Source organism: Passer domesticus, chromosome 10 (assembly GCF_036417665.1).
Source record: "Passer domesticus isolate bPasDom1 chromosome 10, bPasDom1.hap1, whole genome shotgun sequence".
NCBI classification, from domain to species: Eukaryota; Metazoa; Chordata; class Aves; order Passeriformes; family Passeridae; genus Passer; species Passer domesticus.
In genome coordinates this window covers 6,272,089-6,291,278 of record NC_087483.1, presented here as the reverse complement: position 1 = coordinate 6,291,278, position 19,190 = coordinate 6,272,089, and the positions used below count along the sequence as shown (strand labels likewise).

Here is a 19,190-nt window from a genome sequence, read left to right as displayed (position 1 = left end):
TAAATAGAAGTGGTTTTATTCCCTTAATTTTGTCTGGCCTCTCTTTTTGGGTAGCCCAAAAAGGCATCACCATCACCCCCCAGAGCACAAGAGCAGCACCTGGGCTCCAGGTGAGATCTGCCCACCTGGCAGCAGACCCAGAGCACCCAAAAACACCAGCAGGGTGTTAAAAATGATTGGAGAGCTTTTCAAACCAGGGCTGAACCTGAGGGAAATGTTTTTTGGTGTGTGAATAGGTGTGAGTGCCACTGAGCAAGCGTGTGCCAAGGACCAAAGCAGATTTGTTATTCTGGACTGTCATTTCCCATCATCGTTCTCTTTTTTGAAGGCATAATTATCTAAACATGTGGTTTTTAATACTTACAATGCTCATTAACTCCACATTTGCATGTCTCACCATTGCAGCTCTCACACAAAGGCTCACAGCTAAGAACATTGAACCTCCAGCTTTTGGAAGGGGATAAAACATCCAAAAAATGATACATTTGCCCAATTTTAGAGTTTCATTTTGATCTCAAAACTTTTTGGGCCACGGCCAGCAGGACTGTGTTTCCATACCAAGGTGCCTTCATTACTTAGTTTGATCAGTAAAAGAAAAGATTGCTCAAATTAGACAGGCCCTACAAAAACTTGATCTGTAAAACACAAGGGAATTCCATATGTTTGTTCCTCTGCCGCAGTTTATGAACAGGTAAATAAAATTTACAGGCTTCTCAAGCACTAAACCTGTAGCAACAAACATACCTGATCAGAAGAAAAATGGGGCTGGGAGGTATAAACAACAAATAGAAAACTGAAGATTATTAAAGTGGAAAAAAGACAACCCCAAGACTTATGAATATCTGACAGTCACTCTCTGTCTTTTCATATTTATTTGAAAAGACAATGAAAGGATCAAACCAGCCAGCTTAGCAGCTCTGAAAGGCAATAATTTTACACTTAGTCTGAGAAATGAAACAAAATTATAGTTAAAAAAAAAGAAGCTGCCTTAACAAGCTGGAATAAAACCCCACTTTTGTTTCCTGTGCACACTATGGCAGGGAGAGCCAGGCCCCCGGCAGCAGCCTGGGCTGTAATTGTGCAAAAAGAGGACGGTGATATAAATCACCAAAGGTTAATGATCAGGATGTGAACAGAGGGACTTGTTTACAGAAATAGCATGCAATTTAAAATTTACAAGAGATTTAATGCCACCGCTTGGCAATCACTAAAATCAACAGCCCAGAAAACAGTGACATTAAGAAAAATATTACAGTTATAATCATTCCAAAATAAGTCAATTAGTGTTAGGGCATGCGCTGGCGATTACTTGACCCATTTGGTTTGCACTTAAGTGAAGAGAAAAAAAAAATCCCCCTCCCTTATAGGGAGATTACTGAGTTGTGACCTATTTTGCATTCCCTGTTCCTTACACCATCCCTCTTCCATGCTGCTGGAGATGGTTTTTTTCCTCCCCCCCTCCTCCTTGCTTGGTTTGCGAGTCATTCTGACCTTTGACATTTGTAATAATAATAAAAAAAATATATATTAAAAAAAAAGTTTGTAATTGTGTTGTTTGAAGGTGGAGAGGGGAGGGGGGAAAATAAATACATAAAATTCCATGTGCTATTATACAAAAGGCATGATGGCTGCCTTGGGTGGGGGAAAAAAAAAGCAATGTAAGTCAATTTGTGAACTTTGGCACCGGGTGACCTTTAGAAATACAACAATATCCAGAATTTACAAGCAAGAGTAGCACATGCAAATGACCCGGCACTGTCTCGCCTCTGGATTAGAGCTGCAAAGAGCATTATGGAGAAGGCTTGCACAAAACAAATTAAGATTGTTACTTAAATGTCATGGCACACTATTGTATTTGGCTACAGATCATTACACCTGATACTAACACTTTTAAAAACCGTAATAACTTGGGAAATATTACATTGAGTGCCCACATGGAGAAAGGGAAAATATATATATGTATCTCTTAAAAAAAAATAAATAAAAGAAGAAAATGGGTTCCTGAAGTAATTTAAACATCACCACTCCACGACTAGAGGGAAAGGTCAAAATTTAAGTAAGCTGAAAGGAACATGAATGGCAAAACAAAAGGCACGAACAGAAAGATGAAAAGACCAAGTGGAATGACTCTGCAAACACGGGGTGGAAACAAACACGCATGCTTGGGGCAAATCTCATTTCCAGGGGGAAAGGGAGAGGGGCAAGGAGGGTGAAATTCTGGAGAAGTGGGTTAAAAAAAGGGGGGGAGAGAGGAGGTGTTTGTCTGGGGCGGGTGGGTTTGTTACCTTCGGTGTTGGTGCTGCTGCTGCTGTAAATATTTCGCAGGCTACCAACACGGTTTAGTTTCCAAGCTTTGCGTTTGGCTGCGTCCAGAGAGCAGGAGGGGAAGAGAGAAAAAAAAAATAAAAAAGAGAATAAAAATAAAGAAAAAAAGAAGGGGAAGGAAGAAAGAAAAAAATTTTTTTTTTTTTTTGGTCAATGAAAAAGGGGAGAAAAGAAACATCAAAAAGCATGTGAAGTAAAATCCAAGCACGAGCCTGCTCACACGTGAAGAGCTACACACAGAAAATGCACACAAGGACCACTCAGCCCCTGCAATCTATGGCCAGTGTGGAAAACCTCATATTCAGAGTGATTCTTCTTTTAGTCACCACAACATGACACCATTTGACAAGATTAAATGGATCTGCTATTGGAATAGACAAAAACAGACCAGTAGAAGTCAAAAAAAAAAAAGGGCAAAAAAAGAAAAAGAAGGCAGGAAGTATTTGAGCAGAACATACAGGACTGGACAAAACAGCTACTGTAAAATGTGATTTACTTCACAACAAAACACAGCCAGACAAGAGCTCCTTTTCCTCCAAAAGCCTGTGGGGATCACTTGGTGCCCAGAGTTCACCCTTAAATCTCCTTTTACATCACCACCTTCAGAAACTGAGATGATGATGTAATGACCTTAAATCCTCATCCCAACAAATGTTCTTTGCAGCACTGAGCTCAGAGGAAGCAGAATCATAAAATCCCAGAATGGTTAGGGTTGGAAGGGACCTCAAAGCCCATCTTGTTCCACCCCCTGCCATGGGCAGGGATACTTTTAACTATCCTACGCTGCTCCAAAATTCCTCCCCCATTGCAAAATGGAAGTGTTTATTTGGAAAGGACGGGGGAACAAAGTCTGTTCTTTACAGAGAATAGCAACACCATTGTTTTATTACAATTGACCCAAACTTTGAGATCCTCTGAGCTGCTGCTTCACAATGAACAGAAAATCTGGCTCAAAAGCACTCTGTTCCCAGGCTCATTAGGGGAGAGCACATTTTCACCCTCTTTAGAATCTTGAAGTTTGGCTGGGTTTCCTCACACAGGAACCAGATGAAACATCTGAGTAGCCCAGGACACCTGAGAGCCACAGGAAGAACAGGGAACTGCTGGAATTCCCCTGTCTGGAAGTGTGTAAATGGCACTAGGATGTGGGACAGGGTTTAATGGTGAACATGATGGTGCTGAGTTGGTGGCTGGACTCAAGAAGTCTTCTAAGGGACCACAGACCCTTCTCCCTCCCACCACAGATGTCCCTCTCTCTTTAGGATGTCATTCACACCCCACAACACAGCCAGTACCAGGATATAATAACTGAAGAAATTTCCTTCAATATTTATGGGGGAATTTCTGTAATGCCCCACAGAACTCAGACCAAACAGCTGCTGACAGGGAGAAGGGACAGTGCCACAAAGTCATTCCAGGCTTTAACAAAAAGTTCCATTTTCAGCTGAAGAATTAGAGCTGGAAGAGCACTGCCTGAACCCCCCTGACTGTTAAGCCAGGTATGATTTGAATAAAGCCATCTGCTGTGTTCAATGCTCCACACTGAAAAGGAGGACTGCATTCTGAGTGGCATCACCACATCTAAAAGTGTTTCCACTGGGTGCATCCTTCAAGCTGGAAAAACCCTTTCCACATTTAAAGACCTGTTTAAGAAGTCTCTGCACTAGAGAGGCAAAATTGCCCTGCAGAAAACTTGTTTTTCCTCTGAAACATTTACATATAAATAGGCAAAACCGAGGTTTGGCACCCCTCTGAAAGGGAAGATGGTCTCCAGTGCACAGAGACCCTTTCCCAGTGCCTTTCCCATTTTTCACACTTTAATGGCACGTTTTGCGTGCAGGACTGAACCTGCAGCCTGCTTTTCTATTAACCTATTGATGAAATAATCCATTTTAATGTGTTAAGTGTCAGGCCTTTCCCTTCCCTTTAAACAAATGGACTTTTCCCACAGAGATGCTGAGGTCCTGATCCATCCACACGCATCCTTTGGCATCGATTAGGCTCCTGCCTGCTTCCTCCAGGTGCTCTCCTGCCTTTAAGGATTCAATGAGGGTTTGGACACTGCCAGGCAAAGCCTCTGCAGGGTGATTAATGTGCCAGGGAGGGCAGAGCCATCCTACCCTGCCTGCCTCTGGAATTACACGCTGCTGTTACCCACAACCAGGCTGGAACAGGCCCTGCAGGTCATTAGCTGCCTGCTTTGGCTTTGAATTATTTCCCAGGATATTCAGTTTGTCTGCTCTGGCTTCACTTCCTGGTCCCCAAAGTAAACCCAACAAACAGCTCCAGACATTATATCTCTATCTCTATCTCTATCTCTATCTCTATCTCTATCTCTATCTCTATCTCTATCTCTATCTCTATCTCTATCATCCATATCATCTATATAATATATATACATATATCTATATCTATATACCTATATCTATATATATATCTATTATCCAAATCTATTTTCTATATAATATATATATGATTGGGGTTGGAAACCAATATATTTAATATATATAGAGAGGGATATAGATAGATTAGATATAGAGATATATAAAATATGTATCTATATAATATATAAAACCACATATTATATATATTAAAATATGTATCTATATAATATATCTCATATATATATCATATACATATATGTGTATATATATGCATATATGTGTGTATATATGTGTATATATATATATATATATATGTATATATCTCATATACATGCTTAATCAAAGGAACTCCAACTGTTTATTGATAAAATGCTGTAAGAAATACTTCATTATCTAACAGAAAAACTCCCAAATAAAAATTAATTTAAAAAAAGATCTTTAAGGCAGATTGATTTTTAAAGTAATTTCTGGAAATGTGTTTTCTTACAAAAATGCCACCAAGAGGTGTTTCTAACTAAAGATTCCAGGGGGAAAAAAACCCAGACACACCTTCTCAAACCTCAAACATCTGGGATGAAGCTAACAACTTCCCAGCACTTAACTTTTCCTGAAGTGGCAAACAGTATTGGCCCTGGGACACCGAGGATCCAGGGAAGCTGTGGCTGCCCCATCAAGGCTGAGCCCAACATCTGCACCAACATCTCACTGAGCCCCAGCACAAAGTGCCCCACTTGCCCACATTCTGGACTCCCCAGGCATGGTGACTCCAGCCCTGCCCTGGGCAGCCTGTTCTGATGCCTGGGCACCTTTCAGTGGAGGATTTGTCCTTGTCCTTGTCCCTGAGCAGGGGTGGTGGCAGCAGCTGCAGCTGGGGCAGGACATCCAGCAGGATGTGGGGGCACAGATCATCCCTTTGCTGCTGTTTCTGAGTGCTCCCTGAGAGATGAACTGCCCCTGTTGGTGTAGAAGAAGCTTTTACACCTGCACATCAGAGTGAGAAGAGCTGTGTTGGAACAGGAAGGAGGAAACCAGGCTCCAGGACAGCCTTTTGTAAAGATATGGAGGAACTGGGAATCAATTAAACTTAATCACTCCCAATTACCACCTCTCTTTGTATGTGCTCAGGCAATAACTTTACAGCTGTGAGCAGACAGAATTTCTGTGTTTGCCTTCTTTATTGGGGCTGCTGTTTATCCTCTGCTGATGCTTGTCCTGGCCAGTTTTGATTAGCCAGGTTCTGCAGTAAATGTGTTTACTGCCACCACGATCAGGTAGCGTTGCTTCCAAAAACAGGAGGGCTTTGTAGGAAGGGTTTGAACCCAGGTGTGATCTCAGGACACATCTGTTTGTTACCTGGAAAGCTCTCTAAGGATGCTCAGGATATTACAGTCAACATAACCCCACGTTAACCCTTTCCAACCTGCTCCAGCTCAGGTCTTTTTCCATTGGTAAGTAGAAACATGCTTTTATTCCTGGCAGAGTGTTCACATGCAGAATCTATCCCTGACCACCTCCCTCCAGGGCTGCAGCCAGGCATTCCAGATGTGCTAATGTCACCTCTGGTCTGGCTGTGACAGAGTTCCTGGCTGATTAGACAAACAGTGCTCAGACAGCTGATTAAAAGCTGCTGTGGCTGCTGGGCTGTGTGTCCGAGGCTGGCCAGCCATGTTGGAGGTGGAATTACATGAATTACATCCCTGGAGTGTGCTGAGCAGGGCTGATTAAATGAGGCACGCCACAGCCCTCAGCATCAATTATCAGAAATAATAGGATCTCTGCACCCAGGCTGGGGGAAGGGGGCTGGAGTCTCATGTGCTTCCCACAGCATCTTCCCAGTGCCCAGTGCCAGAAATAAAACCAGCCAGGCACCCCAGCAGTGCAGTTCAACACTGGGGAGGAGGCTGAGGAAATCCTCCTCCCACAGCACAGGCCAGGGCAGCTGCTCCAGGTAACAGCTGCCCAGGAAAAGGGATTTCTAAGAGGAGGGTGGGAGGCAAAGCTGAATATCTGGGGATAAAGTTCAGCCCTCCCCCTGCTCTTCCTGGAGTTTTCCTGCACCACTCGTGGTTACAGCAGGGGGTTCCTCTCTTCTGGGGGAGCAACTTGTCCAACAAGACCCCACTCAGAGGATTGGAATGATTTCATTGAGAGGCAGCTCAGGAGATTCTCACATCACGCAAATTTGTCTCTGTGAAGGGGTTGGACATTGTCTTATCCTATGTGAAAGCAGAAATGGCAAAAATTCCTCAAAAAAGGGTTAAAAACACCCCAAAACAAACCCCAGGCCTACCTAATCTAGATCTATACATAAATATGAATGTCTAAGTAAAATGAACAGGACACATTGTATTTCAAGATCTGTCCAACACTACATTTTAAAATAAAATTTAAAAAAAGCCACAAAGTGCATGGATCTTGTACAAAACACAGGCTCATGAAATGATTTGGGTTGGATGGGACCTGAAATACCCATCCTTAAAGATCTGGTTCCAACCCCTATTTTTAAATATTTTTGTATTTATAAAAGTCACTATTTTTCTGTTTATTAAACCAGATTTCCACAACGAACCATCTTTAAACACCTGAACATGACTCTGAAGTTTCCCAATATTTCTGTTTGGAGCAGGAGGGATTATCAGGACATATGTCCAAAAGACAAAAAAAAAAAAAAAAAGAGGAGACAGAAGATATTTCATATGGCAGCAGCCCTTACTATGCCCTTTTTGGACTCCAGAACACCCAGAAAAAAACAATCTAATGTAAAGTAAATGAATAAAAGTGCTGAGTTACAGAAATTTCCCCAAGTACAACTCAAACTGTATGGTACAAAAAAACCCAACTCTTTCCTCTGCAACTGAAATCCTTTCCCATGCTCTATTTTAAACCCACAAAACACTCTAGAAGTAATACTTCAAATCACATGAATAGTTAATTACGTTTGGCTTCTCTTCAGCTTTGAACATTTCGAATGAAGGGGGAAAAAAATGAAAACACATTCATACTTCTGCTGGTGACAGGGAAAAAATTTACTTTAATTAAACATTTCTAAAAAATGTTTTTAGTTCTTTTTTTTTCCACCTCCCCTTGCAATATTTCTCCATATAAACTTCTGCAGTAGGTAAAGGACCCACTAAATGATTTCAGTGCCTTTCCAATACACTATAAACATACAAGATTCCAATTGACAAAAAGGAAATGGTAATTGGAAACATTTTTCTCAGTTTTTCATTATCTGAAGCAGAAAATTATGGCTCTTTTCTACACACACACAAAAAAAATCCTTTTCAACCACCTAGAAAAATTGTCTTTTAATAAAAGCTTTAAATTATACTATCATATTTCAAAGGCAATGAACAGTTAAAGCAGCTAATCAAAGGTATAATTATTTAATGACTCTGACTCCTGCTATGTAGCAGGGCTGCAGTGGCTTGGCTGTGATTAGCAGACCCCCAGCTCCAGCCCTGCAAAACAGGCTGGGAGCATTCCAGCCACCCATTCCCAAGGGTGCCTCCTCCAATTCTGGGTGACTTCACCAGGCCAGCTGAGCTGTTATGGAATGAAGGGAATCAGTTTGTCACTGCTTCTTTTGCACACACCTGGACTGAAAAATACAACCAAACCACAAAATGACCATAAGAGGTTTTCCTGAAGAGGAAAAGAAAATATCTCCCTGACAGAATGGGATTTGTCAAGATCATAATTGCTTTTTTTTTTCTTTCACTTTTAATGCTACATGGCAGTTTTCTGTAAACCCCAGCTGCCCCACTCTAGTAATTCAAATGTAAAACACGCCCCCCAAAATATGCTTATTGAAAATCTGTCTTAAACACATTTTAATACTTTTATTGAAAGGAATATTTATTAATTTACTCCAGGTGAGTGAAGCAGTGGGCAAGCAGAGCTTCCGACTCCATTCCATTGCTTTTCTCATGTCTTTTACAACTGGAAATATGACTGGAGTAACATGCAATCATCAGGCATTAATTACCAGAGCTATCCAGGAGTATACAGTGCACCTTGGTTTATTTTTGATTCATAACAGAGCACTCTGTGCCATTACATCTGAGCCCCAACCCTAAATATGAACTGCTATTATACTTTTTCTGTTGCACTAAATTCCTTTTTTTTTTTTTCCTGGCTACTCAGCTAGATTTCACAGAATCACAAAGGTTGGGGAAAACTCCAAGATGATTGAGTTTTGACTAAATATCACAAAGCCCAACAGCAAAGTGCCACAAATATTCATTTTCTGAGCACTGCCAGGGATGGTGACTCCACCACTTCCCTGGGCAGCCTGTTCCACCCAGCCCAAGCTCCCTGCAAGAACAATTCTGGAACACAAAATGCACCTTCCCTCTCAATGCACTGGGAAGGAGGCCTGGAAAAAGGCTGAAGAGGAAGCAGAATTTGGGGGAAGAATCCAGGCAACTTCTGCCAAGGTGTCTTACAGGAAACAAGTCAAGACTGAGCACCAATATTTATGGAATTCTTCCAGCTCTCATTTCCTGGAGATTTTTTGTAGATACAAGTGACAAAGAATTTGATTTTCCCAATGCCAAGGCTGGGCATCAGTTTCACTTTGTTATTGCAGCTCTGACTTACTCTGAAATGTAAACTCCTGAACAGAAATCAGAATTATTGTTACCATCTCCCATTTTGCTCACCTTTCATTCATCCCACTGCAAAAGGGAAGTTCACACTAGGTAAATAAAAACTGAGACACAACCCCAATATTTGTATATATCTTACACAAACATGAGTTCTTTGTGACTTCACCACGGGTGAAAATGAGCAGGAGCCAGCCTGCCAGTGCTGGGTGGTAACTGTTCAGCATGTCACCCTGCTTGTGCTGCAACTGCTCCTGTGAGAGCAGGGATTCCTCACTGGAAAAACCCTGCTTGGACAGATTCCTTGTGCTCACTTTCCCCACAAAGTTCTCAGCCACCCGTGATGATTATTTCCCTATAAACCTGAATGATCATGCCAAGACAGGGGAATCATTTAGGATGGAAAATACCTTTATGATGATTTCCCTTTTTGCCTGAGCTTCTACACCACCCTGCACTGACAGAGCAGGAGACTTCCAGTTCCTTGCCTTGGCTAAACTGGAAGCCACAGACCTGCAGCTGTTGGGTCCTTCAGTACAAGGAGGACAACCTGAGCATGGAGGGTTCACTGGAACTCTGAGTTTGGCAGAACTTCCTACCAGGAGTGCACCCACAGCACCCACAGACTGAGCTGTGCCAACAGGAAACAGGACAGGACATGGGGGAATGTTTAAAACCACCAGAGGAAAACTGGGATATTGGGAAGGAATTCCTCTCTGGCAGGGTGGGCAGGCCCTGGCACAGGGTGCCCAGAGCAGCTGGGGCTGCCCCTGGATCCCTGGAAGTGTCCAAGGCCAGGCTGGACAGGGCTTGGAGCACCCTGGGACAGTGGAAGGTGTCCCTGGAATGGCACTGGATGGGCTTTGAAGTCCCTTCCAAACCAAACCAAACCAAACCAAACCAAACCAAACCATTTTAGGATAAATCTATTAATTTGCATTTCAGAACTCCTCAAAGCCTGCACCATTAAACAGCCACCTGAAAAGGGACAAAGCAATGTCCCAGCAGTGGGATTCTCACAAGGAGTTTAAAAACTTCCCAATTTCTCTTCCCAAACTCACAGCTCAAGCAATGGTTACTACATGGGTCTCCATCTCTTTGGGGAAGGAATCTTAACCCAGCCCTCTTCCTAGGGAGAGATTAAGTACTGAGACACCCCGTGGGAACAGAAAAATTCTTTCCAAGGGCAGAGACAACATTTTGTCTCCTCTCCACAGACTGCATTTCCAGGGGCTTCACCCACAGGAAGTTGCTATCACCGATGGCTGTCTTGTGGGGCTCCTCAGATTTGATGTTAATTTGCACAATACCAGTGAAAAATGTAAAAATCATTAGGTGGAAGAGGTTTGTAATTTGCTATTTCCCAGCATCTGCCCAGATCTTTGCACAAATTCATCCAGCTCAGGGTTGTGGTTGCTCTTACACAAAGGTCGTCATCCCTGTAATTTGACTTTTGTAATTTGACTTTTTTTCCGAAAGCTGTGATTGCTGGAAATCCCTGGGAAGCTGCTGTGGTTAGCTCTGGAATGAAGCTGAGAACAGGAGGATGGGATTTGCTATTTGGATGTTTTGAACATTAGACAGGGCCCACACAAACAGCACAGGACCAAGCCATGAATTAAGAGACTTGTGCCAAAGTCGTGCTGCCTTTGAGCTTTCCAGCAAAACCCTGAGTAACAACACAGATAAATACTAAAGATAAATATGAAATCCTGAATTTACATCAGCTGCTGGTGTCACAGGCTCCCTCACAAGCCACAGCTCTGAGCTGTTAACTGGCTCAACCACAGCGCCTGTTACTGATCGCTTATTGAATAATGGAAGTGACACAACTGATAAAAGCTTTCAATCCTGGAAAAAAATGATTTATAGTATTTCACTCCACTGGCACTGTTATTTGTGTGACAAATGGTTGGACAGACACCAGTTAATCTCCACACAGCTCCAACTCAGATGTGGCAGCTCCTGCTGGAGCAGCCAAATAATCAGGCCCTGCTAACGAGGCAGCCACGCTGCTGTGAGGGGCTGGATGCTGGCACTGCACCAAGGCTGAGCCCCAAATCAGCTCACCCAGTGGATTTTATTTTATTTTTGGGTGGTGGGGGGCAGGCAGAGCATGGCTGGGTGGAGGATATCCTGTAAAAGCAGGAAGGTGCAGCTCGGGAGATCAGCCCTGCTCCTGCAGCACAGAGATGAAATCATCAACACCAGAGATGAAATCATCAACACCAGGGAGGCATCAGTGATTTCAGAAGGGTCCAGATCCTTCATGGATTCTTCCTGATGGCCAAAGCTGAGCTGCAGCATCACCCACAGCTGTCAAGGCTGTTGGGTTGCAGTGTAATATCCCTGTGAGCTGCAAATCCCACCTTGCCCTCAGCTGGGAGAGAGCTGGGGCTGCTTTTTGAAGAGGCAGAACAGGCCAGGAATTCCCCTCCTTGAGAAATGAATGGAGTTTTAAATTTACAAGCAGCACATCAACAGCAGCTTTATCTCACTGGTTGTATCAGCAGCATCCTGCTCCCTGTACAAGTCAAACCTATTTTATCAACCCACTCCTTCAAAAGCAGCAAACCCCTCGGAGTGCTGAGCTGCCAGGAGTCTGCATTATTCTCTTGGGCTACTTTCTAGCTTTGCACCCCAAATCTGCCATTTTTCTCATTGAAAAAAATCATTTCCACATCTATAAAAATCATGCCAGCTCCTGCCACGGACAGGGACACCTTCCACCATCCCAGGGTGCTCCAAGCCCCATCCAGCCTGGCCCGGGACACTTCCAGGGATCCAGGGGCAGCTACAGCTGCTCTGGGCACCCTGTGCCAGGGTCTCAACATCCTCCCAGGGAAGATTTATTCCCAATATCTGATCTAAACCTGGATAGAGAACAGAAAGCCCCAGGAGATGAATCTCTGGGTTGGCCACAGAAAGACAAGAGCTCAGTTTGCACACAGGAGAGGGGGATAAGAGGACCTGATAAAGAAGAAGCAGCAAGAAATTTCTTCAGAAGGCCTAAAAGATCTCAGGAGTGGTAAAAACCCCACAGGCTGCACCCCCAGTAGCAGGAGAAATGCAGATGGAGTATGAAGATGACTGATACCATGGGAAGCAAGGAAAAAAGCCCCCTTCACAACTGTGATCTCAGGTCTAACTCGGTGTATTTGCTCTTGAAAGATACTTGTGATAATGTGGCATTAAAAATTACCCAGCTTTTTATCCCTGACAATCTCCTGTGAGAGACTTGGACAGCTCTGTTACTGTGCCAATGGAAATTACTTTCCAAGCAGATCACATCTCAGCCTTCCCAGGATTTCACACTGGATCAGTAATGAGGTTAAATAACACACAGGTCCTTCAGGATCCCTTCCTTCTTTTCAACCACAACATAATATTCTTTTATTTTTCCAGCTCTCTGTAACATTCCCATTGCTACAAGATCCCTTCAAAATTGTATGACCTTTCCACGTGGATTTACCTTGCAGTACAGACATGGCACAAAAAACACCAATACAAAATTACTGCCAAAACACTGTGCAATCAAATGTAAAAAAGGCTGATACAGATTATTTCCTTTAGTGGGCAGATCTGGACTTGCTTGGTGGGAAGAACAAACAGGTTTGGTAAAGAAACTGAGCATGAAAAACCAGGTAAAACAAGGTGCAATCAAAAGAGAATTTTCTTGAGAAAATCAGAGCTATCAGCCAGACACTGCACTCCTGGGTTCCCACAGAGTGGCAGAACTTTGTCCCCAGGTGAGCTGTAATGTCACTGAGAGGATAAAAACCCCTTAAAAATGCTGTACCAAATACAGTCAGCTTTTCCTGCTTGGGCTGGGAATGAGCTGGATGTGCTGAAAACCTGTGAGCAATCAATTTATGCTCTGAAGTTAATGTGAGTGGTGAAGAGCAGAACCTCACCTTATTGATTGGTGCAGCACAGGGAAGGAATTCACCCAAAAAAATGGAAGGGAAATCATCAAACCTGTCCCCAGAGATGCACAGCTGGGATAGAAACAGGCACTGGGAGGGGATTTCTTCTACTTCATCTCTCAGCATTCCCACAGTTCTCACTTCAGCCTAGTCCACCCCCTTGCAGAAGTGGCTGGACTTCTGACTAAAATTACCAGCATGGAGGTGTCTGGCAGTACCTTTCACTTGCAGATTAAAATCTCCATCATGCCTTTCCACAAAGCTCTTTAGAGGGGGGGAAAAAAGGAGATGATAAAAAAAAATTCATTTTGAATTTGTCCATCAAACTGGAGTTGATGTGTTAGGACAGACCCACAAAAAAATGAGCACCCAGTAGGGACTAAGAGCTAGGAGGTAACAATTCCTACATGTGTGAGTGTGGCACCGCCTTGAAATGACAAAACCCCTTTGTATTTCACAGGGCCTCCATGATCTGCTTCTCCCTGGAAGGATAAGTGGAATGAACAAGAATCCTCTTAATGTTCCTTGTATATTCAACATCCTCCTCCAAGCAGGACCAATTCTCAAAGAGACCCAGCACAATTCTCAAAGAGATTCAACGTGCTGCCTCCTTTGCTGCTCAAAAAACCATCTTGGATTTTATTCTGGCTCTGGGGGACAGTTTATGTCAATCTTTTCTTCTTATTTTTCTTTTTTTTTTTCCCCCACAAGTGTTGCAGGTTAAACTTTGTGCTTAACAACCCTGACAGCATCCCTTCACATTTTTCAGAGGAGCTATTGAGTAGCATTATGACAAATTATGGGGCCTGATGATATGGAAAAGGAACATCTCCTCCATTCAGAGGCTGTGGAGGAAATAAAAAGACTGAAAGAAGTATTCCTGGCAAAAAAACCCAACAAAACAAAAACCCCCAGAACCATGTGGAGAAGCAGCAAGGTTCATTACGGACAGATTATTCATGATTCAGGAGTTCATTATTAATGGATTACTTACAAGTATTTCCAATGGGTTGTCAGCTGTTCCCCTGGGAATAGCTTTTCAATAATATCCACAACTTAAAGAAAGAATGATGAGCTGTATTGATATTTTTATTACTAAAGGCAGCAGGTAATCATCAATATGTTTAAGAGAAAAGCAAAGACCTATTTCCAACCTCCTCCACAGTTATTTTTACATGTCATAACAGCTCTGGGCATACCCTGTACTCTTTAGTTAGTAATAAATGACAGGGTTGCACTTAAAACCTTGTGTATATGGAATTCTGCAGAAGCACATGCTGATGTTCTGTGACTCTGGGATTCTATGTAGACCTGCTCTGTTAGTCCATCCTTAAAAATGAAATGAAATGAAATAAGAAATAAAATAAACCAAAATAAAAATATCTAAGATCACACCATAAATTGAAGCCCAGGTCTCCTCTTCCACAGAGGGAAACCTGCCCATCATTCCAGCATGTCCCACGCCTCCACAGGTTACCAAAGCTCAGCTTCTCACTTCACATTTGGGATCCAAAGTTTAACCATAAGCAGTGGTGACCTAACTACTAATGAGTTTGCCAGGACAAACCAGTGTCTAATTGTACATAGAGAGACTGAGAAATAAAGATTGCAACTGACAAATCACTAAAAATTAATCAATTTTCACATTCTCCTTATAATCACTATGGATCCTCACACCAGAGTCTTTAGGTAATCTGGTGAGCATTAACTTATATTTTACCTTATTATTAAAAACATTAAGCACATATTAATCTACGATTTATTACAATTAGGCTTGTTCTAATTTAATTAAACACTGAGGCCTCTTAAGTATTCTATGAAACTCAGGTATGTTGCCTGGCAAGTGGGGTCTTTCTGAAAATAATTTTTCAGGAATCCTCAGTGATATTTCAGGGATCTCCAAATGGGAACTATTACCATGGATGAGAGCTTAGTTTTAGGATGGAAATGTACATTAGTCACTGGGTAAGTACTGCCAGACTTCCTTCCCATCCACCTTTCCAAGCTCAGATTGCTGGGTCATTCCTGTGTGATAAACACCAGGTCTCCCCATAAAAATGGTGTTTATTTACAATAAAAAAAGCAAGCAGTTATTGCTGACTGCCCATTCAAAGCCACGCACTGAACGGTGGCCAGCCAACCAAAACGTGATTATGTGTGTGACAATGCTGATGCTGAGCCCAAAGTAATAATATTGCTTCCAATTTTAAGGTTAAGTAAACCATGAACTGCCCTTTTATGTATAAAAATGTTGGTTAAAGCATTCAAGTTGTCTGGAAAGGGGCTGGATCCCTTTGGTGTTTTGTTTTTTGAAAAGCCCCTGTGTTTATGATGGTCACAAACCAGCCACAGCATCACCTACAACTTTGAAACGAGGATTTAAATAGTAAAATATCCTTCTTTAAAAATATATTTTTCAAAAAATATCCTTATTTAAAAAATCTTTTCCCCTTGAAAAGCTTGCAGGGTCACTGCACGCTGTGCATACAGCCACTGAAGTCCCAAAGGGAGGAGCTGAAAGAAGAGGGAGCCTAAAGAGTCTTGGAGCTGCAGGGACAGAACCACTCCAGCCTGGCTGTGTCATCCATGCCCAGGGAGTGCAGGACATGGATTCAGGACACGGATTGGAGCAGTGGGGCCAGCAGGGCCACAGCATCTCCCATGGGATGGACCTGACTGCTGCAGCCTCCAGGGGACAGCCCAAACCCAAAACATCCTTTCTGTAGAAAGCCCACAGGTGTTTCCCACATCCCATGGGAGATGCACCATGATTGACAGAGCTGCCATGTCCCTGTTGAGCAGGGGGTGTCACCATGGAATCTGTTCCATGATTGCCTCTTCCCAGCCCTCAGGTGAGCAAAACCACGGAGTCCCACAGGCAGCAGGCTCAAACAACAGAGCCCACACTGCAAGAGAGTCAACAGAACTCTCCCCTTGAATTTCTCCCCTTGAAAAGTTGACTTTTCCAAGGGTTTTACCTCCCTGATGGAGACCAAGATGGAAAATTCAGAGCTGCCCTTCAGGTTTGTCATGACTTGGGCACCAAAGGTGCACCAAGGGCCCCCAGAGCCAAAGCTCCCCCCTCTCAGGGTGGGCAAACCCTGGCTGCTGGCACAGGCATGAGCACACACAGCTCAGCAAACACAGACTCAGAGGAGCTTCTCTTCCAGAGGATGGGGAAAAAAAGATCCTCATAGCTCTTCCAGGCTGCTTGGAAGGAGAAAAATGTTACCACAACATAGGCACAAATGCCCCCAAAATCAGGATCTGGAATTTCAGACAATAGCTGAACCCAAAATCATTGGAACAAAGCTCTGTTTCAAAGAGCAAAAACCCATCAAGATGACTTTTTTTTTTTTTTTTGCTATGAATTCTGGTCTGGGGGCTATGTAACCAAATAATTGAACTGGGGAGGTGAGAGGTATATGGGTATATGGGAAGTGAGAACTGATTTAAAGAAGACAAACAAACAAAACAAACTGATTTAAAGAAGACAAAAAATTTTAAAAACTAAATTAAAGCTGCTTTTTTAGGGGTGGGACTGGTCAATTTGAGCTTAGTTTTAAGGAAGAAACCCAAACCAAATAAACAATCCAAATAAAAGGGAAGCAGTAGACAAGGGGCAGTACCATGAGGGGAGCATTTAGTGGCAGAAACACCTTCAGGAAAGGCTGGGAATTTACAGAACTGCAAGAATTTTAGGCAGGTGGAGAAAAATTATACTGATTAATGGGATAAAAAATTTGGAGGGATACCAGAGCAGTTTTAATTGCATTTTTTCATCCCCTGGCACATTCCAAACATAAGCTCTTCATTTGATGCATGGATAATACAGCATTGTACTCCAGCTTACTATAAAGTCCTGCTCTCATCTCTTTGAACCACACATGCATCCAAAAACTAGGAGTTGCAGGATATTCAAATGTGAGAAACCAGAGTGGTGGCACTGAGCAAGAAGCATCACTGACAATTAACTCTTCCCTCCTCTGGCACCTGGAGTTTAACAGGCACGGATTAAATGGTTTTATTTTCATTTGAAGGGGTCTGAATGAAGGACGATGTGACATTTTCATAGGGGAGAAATAAACAGCAGCCTAATTTAGACATGAGGATCTAAATGAAGGAGCTGGCCAGCGAGCCTGTGCCCGTTTTAAAGCACAGGGATTTATCCTCATTAGGGACTAAAGCCAGCTCGGGAACTGTCGCACCTCTCGCGGACAATCCCGATGTCTCCTGGCACGGGTGCCAAAACAGACACGTCCTGGCAGCCTGGAGGTTAAACTGGATTAATTCCTAAAACCTGAATGCTGATCTGCTGTCATTTAGCATGGGCTCAACATGTGTGCTCAGCAGCAACTGGAAATGAAATATCTTAAATATTATCAAACGGTACATCATTAAATATAAATTAGATGGAAACAGGGGAAAGCTAAAAATTGACTAGGAGTTCAGCTCCTCTAAATGGCTAATACGGCCATTTTTCACCTGAAGCCCTCTCCAATACAGTTTTGCCATTAAGCAAAAACCCAAAGAAAGGTAATCAATTCCAACTAAAAAGCACTTCTCCCGGAATGACTGCACTTCAAACCCCTGGCTGGCTGCCAGCCTCCCCCCCCAGCCTCAGACAACAGCCATCAATGTTTCTGACTATCACAGGAGCACGAGGGGCCATGCATAATTGACTGGAAGATGGGCTAAAACTGTGCCCAATCAGTGTGTGATCAAAACCGCGTGGAATATTCAGCGCCACTTGATTACACGGAGGAGCCGCGTCCCCGCTCTCCTCATGAAATCTCTTCAAGGTCCAGAGTACTGTAATAAGATCATTACTGTCAAGCGCTACGAATCGCAGGCAATGAGTCTTGGGATAGGAAGTCATACTTCACAAGCTCCTCTGGTCTTGCTTTTTTTTTTTTTTTTCTCCCTCTCTCCCTCTTTTTTTTTTTTTTTTTTTTTTGTATTTTACTGCGTGTTGAGGCAGCAAGGCGACGAGGTGACAGATAATGATCACATCACTGTGTGGCAACTAGAAAGGCACTTTTAAGAAAGAGCACAGAGAAATCAGCTTAAGAGAAACTCAAACAAATTTTTTTTAAGGGCTTTTTCTTTTCCCCCCTCAAAAATTAAATAGAATTAAACTGTGCAGTATTCTCCTTTCATGAATTGTGATTTAATGTCATTGAATTTAATCATTTGATAGATTTTCATATTATCCCAAAGCCTATTACCTCACAGACAAATGGCCAATTTTCTCCAGCTCACGCTCACAAAAGAAACCTTTATTAATTTTTTTTTTCTTTTTTAGAGTCAGGGGGGAGAACTGGTGGAAAATGTCAATGATGAGGCCTGTTCAAGTTTCCCTTTTTACCTACTGCTTCCTGGAGTTACACACCACATATGATGCATAACATCTATCACAAGTAACTGGTCTGTAAAGAGAAAGGTGGAGGGACAGAAAACAGGAGATTAAAGCACTGGGTATAAAATAAACATAACAGCAAGCTCAGCACTGAAACCTCACACAGGGCACGCAGATCTACAGCGGGGACTTCAGCTGATGTAAGGCTTAAAACTTGACAAAACAACGTGGGTTTGAAATGACTGACAGGCCAGGGGCTGGAAATAAAGAGCTCAGCATCACTGTTGCAGGGATGACATCAGTACCACAAAGCATGGAAACTGGAATGGCTCCAGTCGTGGCTTTGAACTGGAGAAGGCTCCAGGGATGGGACAATTGCTTAAGGGGAAGGGAAAGTCCACCCTGCCCACATCTCCAGCAACTCCCACCTACAGCACCTCCACCACCTCCTCCAGGCCTGGCACCTCCCATCATCTCCAGCAGCTCCACCTACAGCAGGTTAATGCCAGCATTCTCCACTTGCTGTTCCTATGGAGAACCCCATCCTCATGGACTGTTCCCTTTCAAACACATTCCACTGGGACACTGC

The 19,190-nt window shown here is 43.0% G+C and overlaps 1 protein-coding gene across 12 annotated transcripts in view; it reads right to left on the bottom strand.

Moving 5' to 3' along the window:
- Nucleotides 1–19,190, bottom strand: part of AGAP1 (ArfGAP with GTPase domain, ankyrin repeat and PH domain 1) — a 307,984-nt gene that overhangs the window by 54,662 nt on the left and 234,132 nt on the right. For 8 of the 12 annotated variants that reach the window (XM_064433496.1, XM_064433498.1, XM_064433501.1 and 5 more), the window contains one exon: nucleotides 2,286–2,363. The exons of the other annotated variants lie outside the window; for them this stretch is intronic. In XM_064433496.1, coding sequence (XP_064289566.1) covers nucleotides 2,286–2,363 — 78 coding nt within the window. The remainder of the gene's footprint in view (nucleotides 1–2,285; nucleotides 2,364–19,190) is intronic. 12 annotated transcript variants of the gene reach the window in all.